Below are 25,277 nucleotides of genomic sequence, written 5' to 3'. Positions count from 1 at the left end.
TTTTAAAAATAGAAATAGTAATAATAATAGCAAACATACATTTTAGGCAAATTAATTGAGATGGTAAGTTTAACACACTTAGTATAATGCCTGATATGAAGTAAAAATAAACCATACACCCACATGCACACATACATATATAATGATGATGCACTTTTGAGAAAGTCTAGAATAGCATGATGTTCTTAGAATTTGCTGAAAGATTTGAGCTCAGAATATGCAATTGACCACAGTGTCATGGCTTGCAAAAAATTCCAAAAATGTATCAACTGCCTTCACCCCACATTATCATTTTGTTCAGGGAAATCATATGGAAATGGAATTATGTATTAAATCAGTGGGTTTGTCAACATTGCACAGTGTTAGCCTCTTCTAATTTAACCATCAATTTTGAAGGACTGTTTTACCTACCAGAGTGTTTGACTAATAGGGCAGTTGCTTGGGTAACAGAGACGTGTCCTATGTGAAATTTAAACTCATTACTCTTAAGTTCTTCTTACATTCTTGAACTTCAGCTTTCATAACGATCATCACACTTGGTTCTTTCTTCCTTCCTTCCGTCCCTTTCTTTCTTTCCACACTAAACTGTAAGCTCGGTACCAACAGGCATTATACCTTTCTTGGTGGCAACCATGTCTCCAGCATCTAAACTACTGCCTAATGCACAGCAGGATTCCATCAATATCTGTGATCCTGAGAGTCACAGCATGCATGTTGCTACCTGTGGTAAAGCATAACTTTGACTACCTTACGTTAGGGATATACTGTCCCCCAATAATCCAGAATAGCTCCAAACTCAGAAATAAAACCAAAACAACCCCCCCCCCCAAATTTAGGCAGCTAAGAAAGAGAAGCTTCCTGCACAGGTTTGGGTCAAAAAAAAAAAAGGTGAGGTAAGTTCATGATTTGCATTTAAGAGAGCCCCATGCAAAACAAAAAAGGAAAGATTTGTTTGATTGGAGATGGAACCTTTTTGACCCTTGGTTGTAGAACCACAAGAGAAGGGAGAGAAGTCAGAAAAGACAGAGTGACAAAGAAGCCCAAAGGGAAGAAACAGCGGAAGGCAGGTAAATACCAGAAACAACAACTCGGACAGCGAATAGAGGGCGTCTGGCAGTGGAAACAGAACTGGTAACAGGCAGAGGAGGAACGAACTGTTCCATCTGCCAAGGAAGAGGAGGCATCAGCTCCATAAGACTTAAAGGATTTCAGAGGGCAGGGCCGGCAGTGGTTCCATGGCGATGGTGCTAACGCTAGGTGGTACCAGAGCAGTGATGGAGGTCATTCCACCCACAGGTGCACACCCTTTGGTCTCCTCATAGAGCGTGCATGAGGGTTTAAGATGAGGGCTGGTGTTCTCTATGATTTCATCATTTTTAAAAAGATGATCAGAATATAATCAATTAGTACTCTTCTATCAGGAAAAAGCCTCTTATCTAGAATAATTTTTATCCGTGATTCCAGAAATCAAAATGTTCATCATCTCTTTCTCTTTATGGAGAAGCTACCATTAACTTGTAAATTCACCAGCAAGTTCCTGTCTCCCTGGTATGCTCGTTAAAAAAAGGTTCCTTAAATCTACTCTGTGATCTACCGAAGAAGAAATGGTTTCTGAGATTATTTTTGGCTTGGATTTAGAAAATAAATAAATGAAACTCATATTTCCTTGCTCCTAGCTAACTGTACTTTCAGTTGCACTTTTAGTTGCTTGATACATGGAAACTAATTACACTTACTAGTACAACAGTTGCTTTTTCTAAGAAGAGCAAGGCGTAGTTCTAGTTGACAACCATGGTAACATTCAGAACACCCTTCAGAAACATGAAAAGTAAGTTTTTTCAGACCAGCAAAAATTATAAACACAAAAAGCAAACTATTATAGGTTTTAATAATTGTTACCGAGGATATAGAAAAGGAAATTTTTTGCCAATACTGCCCTCTAGTGGAATAACGGGCAACAGAAAAGGGCTAGCCTTTGGAGAGTGGAGCTGATCCTTAATTTCCTGCATAATAGAGCATTTGTACAGAAGCAGATTTATGTACATTTTTCTTCAGACATCCCTGGAGCATAAATATAATGAACTATTGATTATGCTCGTTGGCATTGCATCTCAATAAATTCTTTCATCTGAAATAATGCATTGTGCAAGAGCTAAGTGCAGTGGGCTGCACATCTTAGCCACAGTAAAAGATTGTAACCTCAAAATATGTACAAGGTACCATAAAACGAAATACAGCTGCAGTAACTGTATTGATTTATTCTTCATCCCTTCAATGGCAAGCAAACTGAAGAGGGGTTCACCAGTCTTTTAATGGTCTTCAGTTGTTTACCACCTTAGGTTTCTGTGTAATCAGTTTGTGAGTCCAGATGATAAAAATGTCCACTGTGCATTCAGTTAGCAGGTGAATCTGGTGAATACTTTTCTGGTAAAAAAAAAAATAGGGAAAGAGAAGGCCACTGTACTCAGCACTGTTAACAGCTGTATTGACATAACTGGGAAATCTTTTTTTTTTTTTTTTCCTGAAGAATCAAATTCATCCAGAAAATACCTGGAACATTAAACTTTTTAGTGTCCCCTGGAGGATAAAAAAAAGAAGAAAATTCATAAGAACATATTGAGTTTATGTGATTTTGGAAACACATCACAGAAAAATCACAAAGTTGGGCTCTTTCTTTTCTAACCTTCAGAAGTTAGAATTTAGGGGTGCAAGAGGAGTTCCGCCCCTTTCTTTACAAGATTCACTTGTTAAATTAATTGGCACTCTTGAAAAGAGCAGGAGAAATTGTGCATGCAAATGTCTTATATATTTACCCCCTGCCTGAAACCTGAAGATCAATACTCTTCACTGTCCTCATACAGAGAACCAGTGCTTCCTAGGTATGCTTACTTGTTCAGATTCTAAAGCTCATAATTTATAAAGGAAGTCTTCTTTTTCATAGTAGAGGTTGTGAATACAAGTCACAACAGAGGAAATGATTTTTTTTTTTTAATTTTTACAGTTTTGATCACAGTTCAAGATCTCCAATTTTTATTACAGTCTACAGGGTTTTTCATATTCACAACTCAGAAGTCAACTCTGTTGTGAACATAAAAGCAAGCTGTATTTGATTGTAATAATTAACTATCCTGACCTCTTTGCAAAAAGAGGTGTCTATAATCAGTTAATTTGTGTATTTCAATTTACATTGAGCAGGAAAATTGTTGTATCTGAGCAAATATCAAAGACTGTGTAGAGTAATTTTTTTCTTTTGTTTTTAATAACAAGTGAGAAAAAAAGATGTCCTAGAGAATAAGATAATTAACAAATTTAGCTTTGGGCTCAAATACGTTTGACCCAAAGTACCCAAAACAGTGCAGGATGTAAAGATTATTTTAATGTAAGTAAATTTAAGAAATATAAATCAGCCATGTTATAAACATTGTTTTGGAGGAAAAAAATGATATACAATTCTCCTTAAAAGATACAGTGGTTGAGAAAACAATGGTCTTGGTCTCTGGGAACCAGATGAATTGGTTTGACTTCGCCGAAGAAGTAGATTAATTTAGGCAGTCACTAACCTGTCTGCAGAATCAGTATCTTGACTTGTCAAATGACAGTTAAGTGACACAAAGTTGGGGACATCTTTTTCCTGAGTCACCATAGTATCCCCAGTGCCTAGCACTGGGTCTTAAAAATGGGAGAAACCTGGAAAATATTTGTTTAATGAGTGACACTACATGAATAACAAACAATGCACTAATAGCACTGAATTGTGAAAATTAAAAAAGATGCATTTAAATGACTTTGAAAAAAAATCTTTAAATAAGTTAACATTATTTTTTTGACTATAAGGACATCTAATCCTACGTGTCATTATTGTAGGGTGCTATAGGGAAAACATTCTTTAATCATTTTATGTTTGTAAAAATGTAAGATGGCATCAAAGGATACTTCACAACTTGCATTTGAAATGTTCTAATCATACCATTATGCTAAGTATATAAAGAATTTGAAATCACACCAGAAACATTAAAGAGCTTTCAAAGCAACAACAACAAAACAAACAAAATACGATCTTCTACAGCTGTCTCATAGAAGGGCATTTTTTATGAAACGTGTTCCTACTTTTAAAAGTTCAAAACTACCTCAACCATTAGAAGTATCTTCAGAGAAAATTTCAATCATCCTTCCATTATCTGAAAGGTGTATTTGGAGGAGGGCAGGGTGGGTGGAATGGGGTAGGTATCGCACACATGAATATTGTATAGGAACTCTGGCAGTTTCCTCTGGGCTGTCATTCTGTAGTGAAGGTAAAGGAATTGAGAGGACGGAAGGCTGACAGTGGCAAATGGGTTGTGTGATACGGAGAGATGGAGTCGGTCTAGCAAGTGTGGACCTAACCCAGTTTCAACAGAAGCACTAAACTCTTAATTGTGTTTCACAGGATATGAATGATTATCCTCCAGTATTTAGTAAACGAATCTACAAAGGGATGGTCGCTCCAGATGCTGTCAAGGGTACACCTATCACGACCGTTCATGCTGAAGATGCAGACCCTCCTGTAAGTAGCAGACATTGATTAATACGATGAACTGTAGTCAGAAAAGCCTTTAACACTTATAAATGACCCCATTCCCAAGACAGAATAGCCAGTTTGTGTGAGCTTCACTCTATTCACTCACAGACATTTTATGTACTCTTGCCTGTTGCACCCACAGACACGGACCATATTTCAAGTGATTATTTGAACTTATACATTTAGGGATATGCTTTTCGTTTTACTGGAATCCACAATTTGTCATTTATCAATTTGGCTAGCACTAATGATAAATATGTACAGAATGAATTGTCTACATTTGTAATCAGTATCATTCAGGTTCTTTTTTTTTTCCCCCTCCTTTTTCAGTTTTATTAGGTAGAATTATTATAGTTCGACTGCACATTATATTGCATGTGAATACATACATACAGTATATTCAGGTTCTTTCTTTAGAACACTGTAAGCTTAGGTTAGCCTGGATAAACTTTATCCTTATGTATTTTCCATTTTATTTATATTTTGCTAGCCAACACTAAATCAACATATGACATAATGTTATACTGAATGCGTTAATTTTGGTAAACTAAAATGATATTGCTTTAAGAACATATTTAATAGATTATTTTATTATCCAGAATTTTATCTCTTTTGAGATACCTCAGATTGCTTTTCAAAATAGAGGGTTTCCAATTAAAACATTGTTGTAGCAGAAATGAGGTAAATTTTCCTTAATATTATTTCTTAATGAATTAAAATAGCATATAGAAGTGAGAGTGCCTATATAAAAATGCTTTCTATAAATAACTTGAGTGCTTTATAGATATTAATTATTTATTCTTGTAATAGCCAAATGATGATTTTTTTTTAACTTTGAGTGAGCTTGCAGTATAAGTCGATGGCTGATACATTCTAGAAAAAAATACTAAAAGTACTAAGTAAACCATTTTTTAAAAGTAAGAAAATAGAAAAAGACCTCAAGTTTATAAGTGATTTACAAGTTCTGTTTTGCATTGCTAATATAAATAGTATTTATGTAATGCTATTTATTTAATAAAGGATGAATGACAGTCATAATATTTTCAGCTTCAATTGTGACAAGCTGGATAAAGTCTTTTGTGACTATGAGGTCTTGAAAAATAATAATATTAACATGAAGCAATGACCTTTCACTCAGACGTTCCTTTTCTCGAGTGTGTTAAAATGTCTTTAAAACTGATTTACTGCATCCTGGGAAATACAATAGGCAAAATTTCATAGCCTTGAACACACCAATAGAGATGGTGAATATGAAATTGGTGGTTTGTCTGCTTTTTAAGTAAACTGTCAGAGGCACAAGATACTTTGAAGTGCACATTCAATTCTAGTCAAGACATGTGCTTTGAGTACCAACTCCACAGTGATCACAGTGCTAACCAGTTTGTGCTCTCCAGAAACAGACAATCTCATAGGGAAAACAGACCTGCACACAGAAACTATAAAGCACTGTACTGAATTAAGTTACAGTGTAAGGAAGGAAAACTGTCCTTTCTTCCCCTCCAGGTTCCTTGTCTAGTCTAATAATTAAATTTACATAAGACAGATTAACAGGAAAAAAACAAATTTAAATTTGTATGTACGGGAGCTCATAAAAATATGTTCAAATAAGTGACCAAAGTAGGTAGCTTTTGTACCTTTTAGACCAAGAAGCAATACATTTGTGAAGAATCGACAAGCTGAAGGGGTCTGGGCTTGGGGTAGTAATTTAATTTAGAAGTAACAGGTTTCCTTGTTGCTCCTACCCGTCCTTGAATTCTCTCTCTCTGGTAATGAGGATGTCTCTCTTTCTCCTGATGCAGGGAGGTTATCTTTCATGTGGGAGATTTATTTCTTGCTTTTAGGGGGACAAAGAAGAGTCAGAGTGTCCTTCCTACACTGACTGTTTCTTAAGCAACTTTAATTCAAAGTAATCGATATGCCCAAGTGACATATTTTGGGCAGCCTACCCTGAACCCTGTCATAAGCAAACACAGCATCTTAAAATACTCGAATTTCTAAGAAATTTTCATTAGCACAGAATGTACGATAGGGTTAAGTTTCATGGCATTAATGATGAGAGACTGCACGTGGGGCTGCTGCTCCCTATGTAGCACAGACTTCAGCGTTTGAATATGGATGGCAAAGTCCCCACTTCACCTTTGACACCTGTGACCTTGGTACCTGGTGTGATATTCAGTCACTCCACTGATGTGAAGGATGCTGTCTTGGTCTATCGTCTATACTCTAAATAAGTTATATTACTTATCTGCAGAATTTATGTAGAAAGAAGGCCCTCTTTTACTTCCTAAAGCCCTTTTATGGAAGTTTAGCAGGCTCAAACGCTGTATTTCTTTGGAAGAAGCTCTTAGGTTTGCATTCCCAATAGTAGTTTTTAACATTCAATATCTAATGCTGGCTCTTCAGTAGATGAAAGGTGGATGCCAGTCATCAGCTGGAATACTGAACATGCGTATTTCACTTAGTGAATGCATATTTTATCAGACTCAGTTTTGATCCTTGAAACACTAGCAATCTTTTGGTATAACTAGTATTCAGCATAGAGTTTTCTCTATCACTGATGCAAATTGTGTCCCTTATTAGCATAGTCACAATTTGGCTGCACCTACACTGATCCAAAATAAAAGCTCACCTCCATGAAAAATTTTTGAAGGTTAAGTGTTATGTTACAGAACTTTCAAAAATGTTATGATTGATTTTTGCTTTCATTGGTTTATGTTGATGCCATAAATATAGAATAGGTCTTTTTTTGCTTAGATTTGCCAAGTGTTTTCTACTCTGTTACTATTGTAAATATTTAATTTCCTATCCTCCAGAGCACTTATGTCAGTTCCACTACTTGGGGCTGTAAGTATCTATGGTAACCCTATGCTTATTTAATGGTGTCTCTTCCAAACTAGAAGGTAATGTCCTTGAGGGCAAGAATCAAAACTTACTCCAGTTTGCTTTCCCACATCTAACTCTGTGTTTGGTACTTAGTAGCAAACATTTGTTGAATAAATGAATAAATTAACAGTTATTTCTGTGCCCTTTAAAACTGACAGAATATGCCAGATCTTAAGAAATTTAATTAACTGTGGCCCTGGAAAAATTTCTTAATGTCTCCAAGCCCAAGTATGGACATTCTAGGGCTGTGAGAATTAAACAGGGTGATACATATATATTACCAAGTGCTGCTTCCACCCCCTCTTATAGTAGGCACTCTTACAATTCTGCAATAATAATTTTCATCTCTAGAGGTTGGCCATATCAGGCCAATGAAATGAGAACCACCCATTTTAAACTAGGAAACAGCAACAGTGAAATCTGTTGAAGTATCAGATGGAGAAATGGGTAAGGTCTCAAAGCCAGAGAGAGCACTGCTGCTGAATATAAATTAAGAATTATGAAATGCATGTTGTGCAAAACTGCAGTGATCTAGAGGGAGGAAAAAAATCTTCCAGGGGATTTTTCCCCTGAATTAAAGCCGTTAGGACGTTTATTTTCTGTCTTGCTTCTGTGACTGCATTGACGTTATGTAGTTCACCTGAGACGTATATAGTGAATGACTGATCATTTTGGATATTAAAAATTGCCAGCCTTTTCTTTCTGCTCACCAGAGACTTCTCACTCCAAATTTCCACAAAGTGAAACTGCAAGTGTGATTTCCATTTGTGTATGTTTATTCTTTCTGGAGCTGCAGGCCAAAGCCCACGATACGAGAGCTCTCTTTCTGGGTAGGGTAAACGTCCTTTATGAGCACGTGGACACAGACAAATCTGGATAAATGAATGAATAAATTATGTTTCCCTTTTGCTAATTTCCAAGAAGGTGTGTGGAGCCCATGGAGACAGACCTTCTCATGACTGTGTCATTCTTGCCGTTTAATGAATCTGAGGAATTTTTAAGATCCTTGTTTAAAGCAAATCAGTAGATGGAACATGTTTAATATCAGCAATTTTGACAAATTTTCTTACTTGCCTATATTCATGTGAGAAATATTTAGATATTGATGACTTTTTTTTAGGTTTTGATACTGTTATGTGAAGTAAATGTGCTCCTTAAAAAAAGATCGTGTAAGTTCTCGACAGTAATTGGCTTTAAGAATCAGTGAGTATTCTCACTATCCTTTTCTTCTCAGAAATTATTTTTATAAAGGGATAACATTTGCGACTGTAAGATGATTTTCCCCCTGCTGAGATTTTGCAAGTTATACTAGCCTTTCAGAGTTCAGACAAGCTACCTGAGGAATTATTTTTAAAGTGTTTTCACAGGTGGCTTTAATACCCTTTTCAATCATTTGAGTGCACTTTTGTTGATCCCTTTAGCATGAAAAAGATGGTCAGTTTTTTTCTTTTCTGTGATGTATGACTAAAAATGTCATGAGGTCACCGAATAATGCCCGGTAATTATGGCATTGTTTTCAAAACGCTTAACCCTCCACATAGTCATTTGGTTGCAGTCTATAAGCAGAGGGCCTAACTGTGGAATGAAAACAACAATCATCTTTATCCATGATCTGCTGCTTGCTTGCTTTGTGTGCAACAGTTAAAACTGTTCGGGGCGAGGAGTGTTATAAGAATGAGTTTTTATCTCCAGAGAATATGGCTGTTCTGTATCATTTTTCATTGATTCAGATCTGTTTTGCACCACTCACTACTTACTGGCTTGTGTTGTCTTGCTGTATTGATTTAGGTTATTGCTAGCAATGTAGCAGAAATTCTGGTTTTAAAGATCAGTGCCTGCTAACCACACTTGCTGACCCTGGAACACGTGGAGGGAACGTACTGGGCTCAGCGTTGTGTTTAATTTTTTCCTTCACATCAAAGCTGTTAGGGAAATAATCGAGAACTGTTTTCACGGTGCACATCAACTTGTGGAAATTGAATAGATGTAGCCTAGCCTGAGTCCCTCTGGTGTCGCTCACTTAATTAGAAAGACACCACACTGTGAAACAGTTGGGACCTGGTCTTTAGAATGACAATGGGTTATAATTAGATTTGAAAGTGAAAATGAATACAAAAGGCAGGGTTTTATGAGAAAGTTTACACGTGATTAATGTCTAGAAAAAGCTTATCTAAGTATTTTAAAACTCTGTGTCATTTTCTCTTTTTGTGGCTTATCGATTCTTTTCAAGAACAATTATATTGTTGACATTACTTGAGATCAATATTAGATTTAACTGTTTCAGATGTAAATGTTCTTCTAATTAAGAAGCTGCCATGCTTACCAGGGCTAACAGGGCGTTTTTCTTTTGTTATAACACTAATGTTTATAAAATTTAGGGTTTTTTAGCCTTTACAAAAGTGTCATCCAGTGACGTATTATTATTATTATTTTTCTGGATGAGAATAAACCTCATGGGATTAGTCTCTCAATACACCACAGCAAGAGAGGTTTCCAAGGGAATTGAGTGAAATATAACAAGCTCTGTCTGGGGCTCACCCATAGGCTTTATGGCTTAAATAATGTGCTTTATTTTGAATTTCTTGCCAGAGGAAATGAGAAGAGACCCTCTAAAAGAGTATCTTGGCTTCTTATCATCCAAATTCTTGACTTTAACACCGTCAAAGCCTGTTAACTCCTGTCCTTACCATTACCCACTTCACAATTCTTCCATACCCTTGGAGATGTAGGCAGTAGACCTGCAATCAAACATGTGCCTGGCACAACACAGACACTTCACAATACTTAGTGAATAAATTAACCAATCAGAAAACTTTGTGTATGTGTGTGTGTGTGTGTGTGTGTGAACTTAAATAAAAATATGACAAGGTAGAGTCAGAGTGAGCCATGATAGTGTGCAAGAAAGATGCCAAGAATGAGGAAATGAATGCTTCCTGGTGTGATCTGAGCCTGCTCAGGACAGGAATTCAACTTTTAAAAAATGTAGGAGATTCATTTAAGTGAGGGTAGAAGAAACTGGCAAAGGAAATGCATCAAAAATTGCAGAGTCAGAAATACTCATCAGACGTTCATAAATCTGTGTAATATGGTCTGAACCAAGAAATGTGAGCTATTTAAAAGAACACATTAGGCTGTCTTAGAGAGTCACTTGTAGACAGGAAATGTGGCAGATACGGCTTTACAAAACCCATTTTATTACATAGAAAATGGAAGCTTACTGAAGTCTTACAAACAGGACAATGACAAAATCAAAGCTGCATATTGGAACAATTTGTTTCCTGTGATATGCAGTCTTCACTGGATGAGATGATGAGTTAGCAGCAATTGCTTTCACTTAAGCATGAAAAAAAAAGGTGGTTGATGGAAATGGAGAAAATAAAAATATGTAAAAGCAATTGAAGTTAGAAGGATTAACAGTGATTGGGCAGGAGGTTGAAGATCACAAACAGAATGAAAGCACAATCAAAAGTCAATCATATGATATCACTTATATGTGGAATCTAAAAAAAAAAAGACACAAATGAACTTATTAACCAAACAGAGACAGACTCACAGACATAGAAAACATACTGATGGTTACCAGAGGGGAAAAGGGGTGGGGAGGGATAAATTAGGAGTTTGGGATTTGTAGATACTAACTACTATTTATAAAATAGGTAAACAACAAGTTTATACTGTATATCACAGGGAACTATATTCAACACCTTGCAATGAAAAAGAATGCCTATAATGAAAAAGAATATGGAAAGGAATATATATATATATGTATAAAGAAATCACCCTGCTGTATACCAGAAATAACATAACATTGTAAATTGACTATACTTCCATATAAATTAATTAATAAATTAATTAAGTTTCTAGCTGGAATATTAAAGATGTTCATGACATTAGTCGATAGAAATAAGGTAGGCAGAAAAGAAAGCTATTTTAAGGAGAAAATAATGAAATCAAACTAGGAAGAGTTTAATATTAAATGATTTCAAAATATCTAAGTGCAGTCATCTACAGAATGATAGAAGTTGTCTGATTCCCTACCCAGGGCATGGAGGCTGAGAGAACTAAGTCAGGACATGGCAAGTGAGGGAGTGATACTCACCAGATCTATCCAGGAACCAGAATGCCTGGGTCGGCAGGAAGCATATCTCTTTCCCAGAGTTATAGGTTCATCAAACTAAAGAATACATAAGACATAGTGCTGAGAGGAGGCAGGAGGCAGACGGCAGGATGGAGCCAAGATTCCTTAGCACAGGTGAACAACCTCGTGAAGAAGAACTGAGGGAGCTACTGGGTTGCCATAGCAGCTTTGATCCAATGCCAGGATGACCTGGCTGTATTGCAAGGGCCAGGGGTGGGTCAGGTAGAAAATATGGGTGTAACAGCACAGGACAACGTGTGGAAGAGGAGACATGTGAATAGAAGCTGAAGCGATGAGAATAAATAGCATTTTCCAAGAGAGAAAACATAACCAGATAAAAGGAAAACTTGGAAATAAAGCCTCAGGTTTTGCCCTTTTGTGGATGGAGCAGGAGCTGTGGAGTGGAAAGAACCAGAGGAAGGAAAGATGAAGAGAGGGTAGAAGAGAAATCTGCTAGTGATGCGGTTCAGATGAAAGGAGGCTTTCAATGCCAAGAAGGAAATTAAATGGTAGAGAATGTTTTGTTTTATTTTTGTTCTTGTTTTCTGTTTGTTTTTGTTGTTGTTGGGGGGGGGTTGTTTGTTTCTTTGTTTTTCTTTTTTTGTTTGTTTTTTTTAAACAGACAGGGCAAGGAAAATGAAATCAAGCCAGTTGAAGGTCCATGGCTTGGTTAATTAGAAACTCATGAGTAACTTTCATGGTAAACTGGCCTCTGCTTTCCTGCATCTTACTTAATATCCCTTAATTTTTCATGTGTCTGTCTTATTTTGAGAGTGTGACATTTATTTATATGGTATTTTTGTTGTTGTTGTTTTTGAGACAATCAGTTTTCTTTTATTACATTTTCTTCAAAAAATTACTTATGTGCATTCTCCATAGAAATTATCTATAGCATTTAAGTTATGTTTATTGTCCATATTCACAACTACTTATACTTATTTCTGTGTTTAAGGCTACATAGGATTTATGCCGTTCCTTTCATATTCTGACTTACCCATTTTTAAGTTCTTCATCTTGTTGCATCTCTTGGTTTACTCATATATGTCTTCAATTCTTTGGAAAGATGTATACCATGTGAGTTTTTATATGTATGGAATTCTTTTGTTTATACACAGAACAAAAAACTTAGACTATTAGAGCCTTGGGTTCAAACTTTTGCCCTGTAAAACTATCCATATGCTTTTCCACTATTTTCTGTTTTTTAACATTGTAGAAGTATGAGGCTATATTAATTTTCTTAATTTTTAGGTTTTTGTTTGTTTGTTTCTGCTTGTAAGACTCATTTCAAGACTGAAATGTTTTCACTGGTGTATATTTAGATACGCCTTTCTCTGCATGGATTGTGTCTGGTATAGGATGGTCCCTTTTAATCTGCAAACTTACATACATGTTCATCAGCCCAAGAAAGATTTTAGTGGCTTCAACAATAAGGATTCTGGGGTGAAACTGGCTGGTTTCAACTCTTAAAGCTCCTAGTGACTGTCCACATGGCCCTGGACAATTTTCTTAGTCACTCTGTCCCTCAGTTTTCACATTTGTAAAATGAGAACAAAAATAACATAACTAAAACCTTACACCCTTTGAATAACAACTCTCCATTTCCCCTTCCCCAAGCAGCAATTCCGTTGTTTCTCTTTTTCAGTTTGACTGTTTTGAATACTTCATCTAATTGGAATCACGTGGTATTTGTCCTTCTGTGACTGGCTTATTTCACTCAGTGTAATATCCTCAAGGTTCATCTATGCTGTCACAAATTACAGAACTTTATTCTTTTTTAAGGCTGAATACTATCCCATTGTATGCATATGCCACATTTTTTTAATCCACTCACCCACTGATGATCAGTTAGATTATTTCCTTACCTTGACTATTGTAAATAATGCTGCAATGAACATGGCAGTGCAAATATTTCTTCAAGAGTCTGATTTCAATTATTTTTAGATATACACCTAGAATTGGGAAGTATGTACTGTGAACTTCTAACACAGCAGGATTTTATGAACACGTAGCTACAAGACTAGAATGTATGAACCTAATGTTCTGAAAATAGCGGGAAAAAGAAAATAACACTATTATATAAAGTTAAAAAAATGCACACAAAAGTGCCAGTTAGGTTTTCCTACCAAAATGCTTCATAGTTAACAATACCAGAGTAACACTGGCTCACTTTTAAAAAAAGGTTTATATTTTTATTCATGTATCTTTGAGGCAGCACAGGATTGGCTGGCCCTGGTTTCAGGCTGAAGGTTTGGGTGGGCTCGTGCCAATTCCACATGCCTCTTCCTTCAGAGATCCATGACTAAGTAGGTCTGTTTTGCATGCAGTGCAAGACGGGCTCACAACAGAACATGCCCAACCACATGATCATGTGTAAAGCTTCTGGTTGTGTATCCCTGTCTCTCACATTCCAAAGCAAGTCACATGGCTGAGCCCAAAATCAGTGCCGCAGGAAGGAAGGGGAAGGAAGTGGATATTGCTGAACAACGATGTAATTTACCACAACAGCCTAATTGAAAGACACTCCTGAAATGCGTTACAATGTTTGTCTCTGACGGAAAAGGAGGTGAAATCAAGGTGTGAACGTGAAAGGAGATAAAGAAATGAGAGGAAAATGTGTCTAGTGGATCCAATGATAAAAATGTTCCATAAACTATGGATTATGTTTAACTTAAATCTCTGTCCTTGTGGTCCAAACAAAGTACATATTCCTCAATATTTATTATGTATGTGTGCATCCAGTATTATTTAAGGGAACTGCAGTAAGTGTTAGGGGTTAAAATTGTCATGTTTCCTATTCTTAGAATTTCAAATTTAAAGAGATAGAAATTAATGAAAACTCAGTCAAGTAAATAGAAATGACAAACTAGGAAGAGCTCCAAGAATTAAATCTTCCGGGTGCTGTAAAACCAGACAAGGTGGGGCCTGATTTTGTCTGCGTAGTCAAGGAAGGTTCTGAAGGAAGTGACTCAAAGCTTAGGCCTGGAAGATAAGGAGGTGCTTCCAAGGCAAAGTGGGATGGCAGAGAAATTATGCCCTCAAGTAGAAAAAAGAAAAATTAGTTTCAAAACCAAAATAAGGCAGTTTTATCGGGAGACTGGAGAGGTAAACCTGAGTCAGATCCTGTGGACTCTTGTAGGCCATGGAGACAATGTCAAGCTTTTTTGTTTCATTGTAAGCAACATGGGAGGGTTTTACGGCAGAGGGGACAGGATCACTAATTACTAACTCTAGTTCAGTTTCATCCCTATTTTTCTGTTCCTTTGGTTTTGTGAGTTGATTTTTGTGAGGGAAGTTGAATGTGTGCCCACTATTACCTTTATGAATGTAAACAAACTCGTCCATATGAGGAAATTTTACAAGGTTTATATAATTTCTTATTTGATGTCTTAGGGATTTCCTTATGTTTACCTTTGAAAAACATGTTTCCCAAAAGAGTTAGTGGTAAATAATCTTGCAGCAAATATTTCTTAGAGTCTTTAATAGCTATTAATACCATATCTGCAGAAACTGAATTATACATATAAATCAGTGACATCTTATATAAGGAATTTGCTTATAAGAGTGTTGACTCACTCTGTTGTCAAAACATCATAATCACTCCAGTGTTAAAAATTAGGAAAGGAGAAAGAAAAAAGAAAAGCACGTGATCTCTTCAGTGGTTACAGGAGACTTTGACCTGCAGTTTTTCTTAATTTTTTTTTAACGATACCTTAGCAGCCAGTTAAGATCCACTAAACAAAACAAAACAAAAAGCAAAACAAAAAAACAAACAAACAAAAAACACCCTAAGTCATTATGACTGCAAAAAACAATATAAACTACTTTACAGTAACCCCTGATACTAAATCATACTTGGGAGATTTTGTGAATTACACTCCTACAAAATAAATCAGATTAGTTGCTTTCAAAGACATAGGCAAAAGAATTTTGAAACCACATCAGGGAGAAAAATCTTTGTGTACTTGAAAACGAATTACTTAATGTTTGTGTGTAATGATAATAATAGGTTTAGTATTCCCTCATATAATGTGATTGCCATTATTATGAGGAAAATTATGTGGGTCTGAGTAGGTAATTTCTTGATAATTATGTATTTAAGAAAAATGACTAATTCAAGATATCCCCTGATATTAAGGACTTAATTATTTTGGTCCATTACAGTCTCATTGAAATTCCCTGTGTTTGCAAGACCTGCAATTACCTTCTGTAGTAATTAATTACATTCTCACCATCATAAAGTCAAAACATATTGTATTTCACACCCACTATAAGCATCAAAATTAAAAGTATAGCAATTTACTGAGTAATGAAGAAAATAATTGAGATCTTAAGAATTTATTTTATATACATTTACATTTATTCTGATATATTAATGTTATCAATCTGTATAAATATGTTCCTTTTTGATTTAAAAAATATATAATGTAAGTACCACTATAACAGGGTTTTTTGTCTGTCATGTTCCCATCATCTGGAAAAAATGTCTCATTCAGAGTATCACTGTATCACCATATTTATACACGCACGCACACACACACGCACACACACACACACAGGATAAATGATGATTTCAGTAGTGTTGTCTCATGCTAATGTTTATTGAGTTTTACACATGTCAAATTTAGTAGATAAAATGGCATCACAAAGTTACCGTGCCTCTCACATTTTGGAAATCATAAAATATTTAAATAAGTCACATACTACTTCCAATCACACTTGGAAAGAAGCTTAATATATGAACAAACAAATTAATTAATTCATTTATTAATAGATACCATAAGTCATGTCCTTCCTGAGGGCAATGATGGTTGGCAAACATCCCCAGAGTCCCTCACAGTGATTGAATAGTGTCACCAGTGTTGGCTTCTGTATTTAACTAGGAAAAATCATATTGTACAGCAGTTTTAACTTCTTTAAACTTCATTTCCATGTAAGAATAATACAACTGTTTCGCAGGATTAAAACTTGGTTTTAATGGAGAACAGAAGCACTTGGCCGATGCCAGGTACATAGATGCTAGTTGATATTTTCTCCTCCTCATCCTTGCTTTCAGGGTGACAGCAAACATGCCCAGCTCTGCCTCTGGTCTGGTACAGCGCTTACCTACTCCTCGCTTGTGAACTTTAGGATATCAGTGTCTGGACTCATGAAGTGTCTGGTGTCGTCTATGATACTGTAAAATTTGAGAATAAAATTTTCATAAAAACACCGTGCTAACAGCATCTTTACAATACCCCCAAATATAAATATGTACATATTTTAATAAAGTTTTTACCCCAAATTAGTAAGGTATTTTGTTTAAATTGACATGTTTAATTTATGTCACTTCATAATGACACAGGCCGACTTTTATCCCTTTGAGTTTAAGGTAAAATGTCCAAAATCCTGACACATAAATTGAATTTTAATTTGTCATTTTAATACTCAAATTGTATACCAGCTCGAACTCCGCAAATAACGTAGTCAGCATAGTCTTGGTAAATCAAACCCATTTTAAGGCACATCACAGTTTCATACATTAAGTCCTTACATAGTGAGATATAAAGTCCACTTGACTATAAATCTGAAGATCCATGCTCTAGTTCTAGGACCTTCATTTGATAACAAGCCAGGAGTCTGAGACAGAGCAACTGATAGGAAGAAGGAAAGACAGAGAGTGAAAACAGTCACAGTGTTTGAGGAGGTGGTGATAAACTGTGAGGTGTAACGTGTGAAAGGACTGGACTTACAGATAATGATTAGGGAATTATAGAAGTCCTGAAGCATAACATATCTGTCCTATGTTTGGGCAAACATGAACAACAGGAACCAACATGAGCAACAAAATCCCATTCAAGGACAGTTATGAAAAACTTAACAATACAGAGGGCTGTGTTCTCAGAACCAACGTTCCACACAGTGTCATTAACCAAGGCTGCCCGTGGGAGTGACATCCTTACTTCTAGCACATCAGAATAATGTCAGATAGAGGTGTTTTTCTTTAAAGAGTTTCCAGGTGTAATATAGTATCTATTTGGGTTTGAAGTCAAACTCTGCCACATACTAGCTCTGTGCCGGATGTGTTTATTTGACTTCTAGGACTGGCTTAAGAGATTTTTAAAAAATTTTTAAAATAAATTTAACTAAACATTATCAAATGTTAATTTCTTTCTTTAAAAATGAATTTTTCGTTTACTTCTCCAACTTATCTCAGTCTATGTCTGGGGCAAATCAACATTTTTAAACTCCCTATAAGCCTCAAGTTCATTAATTTAAAAATGAGTGGTAGACAATACATGTGTCATTTTTTAGTATGCTTCTTGTGCATAACAAGCTTTCAACCAATGTTAGCTATCATCATTTTACTATTATAGCTATCATCATTAGAAATGTTATCTTAAAGGATAGTTGTGAGAATGAATTTATTTATGAAAAAAACTTAGCATGGTAAGTTGACATATAGCAGATGGAAAATAATGTTTCCTTCACTTCCATATCCACTCCTCTACTTTACCTCAATCCTCCACACTTCATCATCCTCTGAGTATCACAGAGTTCAAATAAATATAACAAAGAATGTAACTTATAATGGTCCTAGAAGATAAAATATTAAATAGACCCTGTGTTCAAGTAAGAAGGTGAGGTTTCATATAATTAGAGGAATGTGGAAGAGAAGACACCCAAGGCAACCACCATTAATTTATTCTTTTACATAAGTTTAAATAACATGTAAAGACCCTTCGTTTATTCAAATTCTTACCCTAAAGAACTAAAGATTCTGCTACATTTCAAATGTGAAAGTATGAAAAGTTAAGATATGATTCTTCATTTCTGTAAGACTATTTGTTTTACCAGTGAGTCTAACATTATCACTACCTTTTGTTTTCATTTTGCAAAATAATACATAATTTTGTTTTAGGGATTACCTGCAAGTCGTGTGAGATATAGAGTAGATGATGTCCAGTTTCCTTATCCTGCCAGCATTTTTGATGTAGAAGAAGGTTCAGGAAGAGTAATAACTCGGGTCAATCTTAATGAAGAACCCACAACAATTTTCAAGGTCAGTACACTGTTTTCCCCACAGTGTCTATTTGATGTTTAACTTTTGATGGAGAGTTTAACAGATAACCATACTTCTTTCCATTTTTCTCCTTTCTAATATTTAAGCTTACAAAACAACACATTTTCTTCTGCATGGACACTGAGAAAATACAGTTAGGTAAAAAGAAAAAAAATTACTTGATACTCACATCTTGGAGATAACTAGAATTTACCATTATAATCCCTATCCTTATAGTGACATTCCATGCAAATAAAAGTATATGAATATATATTTTAAAATAACACAATCATATTGTTCATACTGCTTTTTAAAATCTTAGTTATATATGGCCCATGCCAATAAATACTACTAATGCTATCATTTTAATAGTTGCATAATGTTCTATTGTACAAATACACTATTTTTTTTTTGTCTAATGCCCCGTTGTAGGGTAATTAGGCTGTTTCTAATTTTTGTTACTATAATCTTTACTATCATGAAACTGCTTGTACAAATATTATTTGTCACTTGCTAATATTTTTCCTTAAGATAAGTACCTAGAAGCAATTGTTGGATCAAGTTTATGTACTCATGATGTATTTTTGGAGAATTTGAAATAATACTACTTTGCTATTATTATAAATAATCCACTTTATTTAGTGTTTGACTGTTTCCATTTTCTGTAGAAAATGTTTTTGCTTTTGGGAATAAAACCTTTGACCAAACATTGGGGAAATAGCTTCATCAGTTAATACAGTTAATATCAGCTAGTACTATATCTCACATAATTTTATCTCTATTTGGAATAATTGTTCTGTTTGTAAAGTATTAAATTGAAGATAAATTGGGGCTCTCAGGATGATCCTTGGTTTTGGTTTCATGGTCTACGTTGAATTAATTTAGATTAATAACCTGCAGCTTCCAAGGTTATGTACATTCCAGAGAAACACATAGTTTTGAAATGTAATATCTCTCAAAAGAAACATTAGAATTTTCTTGACATAATATAGGTTATCAAAGAAAAGTATCAGATATAAAAGCTATTTTAGTAACAAATAATACACAGATTTTACATCTTATGACTAAAGCTTTTCTTTATTTGAACATTTTCTGCTCTGCAGTATGAACTTGGATTTATAGATTTTAATTGTTTTTAAGGGAGTGCATATCAAAGTGTGTTAAACTACAAAGATTTCCAATTTTATCCTCCAGAGTGAAGTGTTTTTGCCCTATAATCTTGCAGACAATTAATTCACTGGAAAAATTAATTTCTTTTTGTAAGCCGGCTAATTAGCTTTTTTGCTATCGATATGACTGAATTTAACACTTTTTAAATAAGTGTTGATGCTGATAAAGGCTCATGTTTTTACTGTAGGCACCAGTGGGATTGTGGAAAAGAGTTTATAATTGGAGAGATGTAGTATCTTGTTCTTGTTTTACTGGTATTTTCTTTTTTTTTTTTTTATAATAGAGTTATTAACTCAACTTTCTTGAGTTTTCTCATCTAGCAAATGGAAACGATGACGTCTACCTGGTGGGACTGCTGTGAAGGTTAAATGGGAACATATGTAGCAGATGGTGGCACAATCTCTGCTGCCTGGTAGGCAGTGAGGACATGGTCATTGCACCCCATTCCCCCTTTGAGAACCAGGAAGTCCAATGATTAAAAACATATCTAGAAAAATGCTGCTTTTATTTTCTTCTTGTTAATTGTCTTTAACATGAATTTTTATTTCTTTTTAAGTTGGTGGTTCTTGCATTTGATGATGGTAAGCCTGTGATGTCCAGCAGTGCCACTGTGAAAATTCTTGTCTTACATCCTGGAGAAATCCCACGCTTCACACAGGAGGAATACAGGTATCGATTCCTGTCGGGTTTTGTGGCATGTGAAGGTTTTTGTTTTGTTTTGTTTGGATTCAGCCTCTCAAAACTGATGATGTGAATTAATCAAGGAAATGGGCTTCTAAATCTAGTTTAAGCTTTTCTGAATTAGCATAATGTTATATTTATTTTACATGTTAATAGAGTTAAAATGACAATTTAGTGAAAAATAACAGTTTTAGTAATGCTCCAATGAATAATGTATCCTTTAAAAATAATGAAAGCAAACTTTGAAAATTACGTTATATTTCTAGGCTTAAGTGGCAAATGATTAATGATCTCAATGGTGAGAATTAGACATTTAGTTTCCTATTATTACCAGAAACATTATATCATATAATTTTGACATGTATCTGAAATGATATTTCCTATGTAATAAGAGAGAAAGAGAGAGACAGTGTGTGTGCTTCTGTGTATAATATATATTAAGAGCTGTAGAGTCTGTGTATATACTATCTTAGTCAGGCTAGGCTATCCAACAAAATTCAAGATCTAGGTGGCTTGAACAACAAATGTTTATTTTTTCACAATTCTGGAAGCTGGAAATCCAAGATCTTGGTTCCAGCCTGATGGGTTCTGGTGAGAGGTCTCTTCGAGGCTTGCAGACTGCTGACTTTTTCCAAAACCTCATATGGAGGAAAGTGAAAAAAACAAAAAACAAAAAACAAGCTCTTTAGTGTCTCTTTTATTTTAAGAGCCCTAATCCCAAGATAAGGGCCCCATTCTCATGACCTCATCTAAACCTAATTACCTCCCAAGGGCCCCATCTCCAAATACCATCCCATTGAGGGTTAAGGCTTCAACATATGAATTTTAAGTGGACAAAATTCTGTCCATAGCATGTGTTTGTGTATGTGTGAGGGAGAGAAAGGTGTGTGTGTGTATGTATATATATACATACACACACATATGCATTTTATATATATATATATATATATATATCCCCATCCTTAGAAGGTAAATAATTTATTGAAAAAAATCATGAAATTCAAGTCACCATATTTTTGTGATTGCTTCATGATTGGATACAAGTGAAAGAAAGTTTTATAACGCTCTCCCGCAAATATGGTAGAATTTTCTTTCATGATTTTTTATACCCAGTAAGTTAAAACATTAATGTACAGTTATTAGTATGTTAGGACCCATAGGAGATAGCTTTCTCACCAACATTAGAAGGAGGCTCACTATATACTGTATTTTACTATATACTCACTCTGGGCGTAGTATTAAAGGCAGCTGATCATTGGACTCCAGAGCCTCACAACCATGGAGTAGGAACAAAGAACTATATGAAAAATACAGTACACTGTGAAAACACAGTAGAAGCTCACAGTACTAGGAAAGCATGTTGCAGACGAGCTCAACTGTGTCTGAACATGATCAACACAGTTTTGATCTGTATCTTGAAGGAAAAGTAGAGTTTAACCACTCCACAAAAATGCGGAACAATGCCCCAAGCCAAAAAAAATCAGCATGTACAAAAGTGTTAATAAGGAATATGGGAGAATGTATTGAATGACATTGAATGAATTTAATCTATCTAGAGACAAATTGGAACTTAATGATATTGACTGCAGTTCAAAAAATGAGGATTTCATATAATAGAATATTTTATCATATTCTAGAATTTGTATTTTATTGTTCTCATAATTTCTAAGAACTACTTAAGAATTTTAAGCTGAAGCAGGATTAAGATCTTGAGGGAGGAGGAGGTGATGCATCTGGGAACATTTCCCACATTAAACCAAATAGGTTGGGTTTTTTTTTTTTTTTTCAATAAAAGCTGCCTTTACATGATTCAAACACTAAATTAAATTATGTAGTATAATTACAAGAAAATTCTACCTAACACATACGTAAACCATTGAGATGTAAACTGTATTTAAAACAGTAAGAATTCTTGGTCAGTCTGTGTTAAAGGTCATTTTCTTCTTTATGTCCATTATTACCTATTTCCTTTCCTTTCTTGTTGACATGGAAACCTATGGATTCCAGTTCTTTGCTATGTGATATACAGTTTTTTACTTTTTGATAATTTTCCCAAAAGTGTTTATTTTGGTCTTCTCAAGAACCAGTATGGATGTAAACCCACTTGTGTTTCTCACCACCTTATCTAGATCAGGTACTTACAAAATTGTACCTACTATTTGAGGAGGGTCCAGAAATTCCTCACTGTTTCAGCTTAACAAAATTCCCGCCTTTTTTCTCCAAAACTTCTCATCCCAAGTCTACTCATTCCTTGGAAGTCCCCAAAGAAAAACTAATTGCGTCCTGAATAACACTTTCCCTTTAAATAAACTCAATAAATAGTGTCCCTTTTCTGTGCATTCATTTGGAGCTGTTTCCTTAGCAGTAGACAGATGCCTCCAGACTTCTCTATCGCATTGCTCACTAACTCTTTTTGCTAAAATGTGGCATTAAGGCCAAGGTCATGGATCTCATCAGGGCATTGCTCATTTCGATTTCTTGTTTTAATTGCCTTTGTTTAATGCCACCTTTAAAAAATGTTTTTTTCAATGAATAATTTACCATTTCTTATCTTCTCTGCATAGAACTATTAACCGCAAATGTATTTTATTAATAAAATTGTTAGAGAAGAAAGAGCTAGCCAATTATTTGCTGCTAAAATTACAAGCAGTCACATGAGCACATGTGGAATAATTTTTGACCTTCCAGAAGAGCATTTCTAACAATTGCAAATAGTGCCCTTGACTACCCTAGTCCATGTGCTATTCCAGCATTTGGGTACTCTTGTTGCATCCTACAGGTTATGAAGAGAATCCTAAGTAAGAATCAGTATAATTGCCAAAATGGATTTAATAGTACTTAGATACTGAACAGGATGGTTTTGTTTTCTGTCAGACACCCAGAAAATTTGAACAATGAAAAAATCATGCCAAATATTGATAGAAGACACTGCTTTATGAATAAAAGCAAATCAATGTAGTTAAGTGTTTATATAGACTAAAATTTGACATAAAGCATGGAATGAACTATTAAAAAAAAAGAAACCTAAGGCTGATGATTATCTTCTTCATCAATCATCTTTCCATTCCTTTGAAAATTTTGGGAAAGGTACAAAACAGATAGTGTCTGGATGCCTAGTAAATCCTTTCCTCTTTCTCCTGGGCATTCAGTTAGAGTTTTTTTTCCTAGCATCACTTGCTCAGTGGAACTGTGGGACTGAGTTATGGCCAATAAAACATGGAAAAATATGGTCTGTATCATTTCTTGGCCTGACTTAACCTTTTCCTCTTATGGATAGGTGAAATGGAAAAAATACCCAGGCAACCTTGGGATTCATATGTTAACAATTATAAAAATACAAATTAAAAGGGGCCCAGGCTTCTGAATTACAGCCTAGGGGAAAGCTACCTACCTTGGAAGACACTCAACGAACTGTTATGTGAGCAAGAAATTTAGGAGCTTGTATTGTTACAACTAGTATAGTTGGTCAATGTTTTATTAGTATAAAACAACTCATCATATATTAATCATTTTAGAAATGTTTTCTCATTTATATTGCATTATTTCCCAGATGGTCATTTTTAAAACAGTATTTGTGGTAGAATAGTTTTATTTCTATATAGTATTTCCTTTTGTACATTCAACCACCATCTTTGTCAGAATGGCTAGACTATTTCAGATTGCTGTCAAAGTCAGCACGGGTTCCTTTTTTGAAAGAAAGGAAGAAAGAAAGAGGAAGGAAGGAAGGAAGGGAGGGAGGAAGGAAGGAAGGGAAGTTGTAAACCTCGTATGTCCCCTTCCCTGTCTTTTTTTTTTTTAATTCATTTACTGCCTTAGCTAATTGCATAAAACTTCCAAAGTTGCTAAACATTGCTTTTAGTACTTGATTATCAAGATGATCCCTTGTGTTGGACTTGAAGGATGGCAGAATATGCCACTCCAAAACATGCCACTTTGGCACAGGTTTATTTTGAGCTGAAAACAGTTTAAAATGAACAAATACAAGAAGAGTGTTCTACTCTCACCTTTTCTTCCTGAAAACAGGAGATAAAAACTCCTAGTATGAAAGATACCCTCCCTGTACTAGGTGAAAATAAACATTTTTTTTAAAGAAACATTTTTTAATGAGGAATGAAACCAAAGATAATTCTATACAAACAGACCTTTTTTAACATAATTTATATCTTCCTTTCTATTGCCTATCTGTGTTCATCCTAATATAAACATATGTAGGTTTCACCATTTCTTTGGGTCTTCCTTTCCTGATGAGGACTCCCATGTCACATGAACTTACATGAATGTATATACTTCCTCCTGTTAATCTGTTTTCTTTTAGTTTAATACTTAAGCTCAGCCAAAACAAAAACAAAAACAAAAACCCTAAGAGGTTAGAGGTAAAATTTTACCTCCACTACAGAATTGCTCCTGGTGGAAAAACTTCAACTTTATGTTGTCAAATTTCAGGGAATCAAAAAATGATAACATAAAATTTCTGTTCTTGGTAGGTTGTGGGGAGGAGGATGCTTATGGGTTACAAAATGAAAATAGTAATCCAAGATAGGTAGCATTGTGATTTGAGTTATGTTTGGTTTTTAATATCTTAGGAATGTCTTCATTCGAATATTGACTTTTGCATTTCTTAGGGAAAAAATAGTTTTCAACAAATGACTCAGTGCTAAAGAGAGATCCTAAAGATAAAATATTCATTTGTTTTAGAATTTTGAAATGAGTTTTTAACTTGACCTCATTCCCCTGGCCCAATTACCATCTTATTTTGTGGAATGGCCAGTTACTAAATCTTTAAGTCTCAGGATACTAAGATTAGTTAA

General features: G+C 35.0%; 1 protein-coding gene across 1 annotated transcript in view; it reads left to right on the top strand.

Annotated features, from left to right (window-relative positions):
• The window catches only part of PCDH15 (protocadherin related 15), a 1,335,438-nt gene that overhangs the window by 1,192,270 nt on the left and 117,891 nt on the right, over positions 1-25,277 (top strand). The window contains exons 26-28 of the mRNA XM_032491427.1: positions 4,427-4,543; positions 18,478-18,618; positions 20,345-20,457. Of these exons, the coding sequence (XP_032347318.1) occupies positions 4,427-4,543; positions 18,478-18,618; positions 20,345-20,457 (371 nt within the window). The remainder of the gene's footprint in view (positions 1-4,426; positions 4,544-18,477; positions 18,619-20,344; positions 20,458-25,277) is intronic.

Source organism: Camelus ferus, chromosome 11 (assembly GCF_009834535.1).
Source record: "Camelus ferus isolate YT-003-E chromosome 11, BCGSAC_Cfer_1.0, whole genome shotgun sequence".
NCBI lineage: Eukaryota > Metazoa > Chordata > Mammalia > Artiodactyla > Camelidae > Camelus > Camelus ferus.
This window is presented reverse-complemented; position numbering and strand designations above follow the sequence as displayed.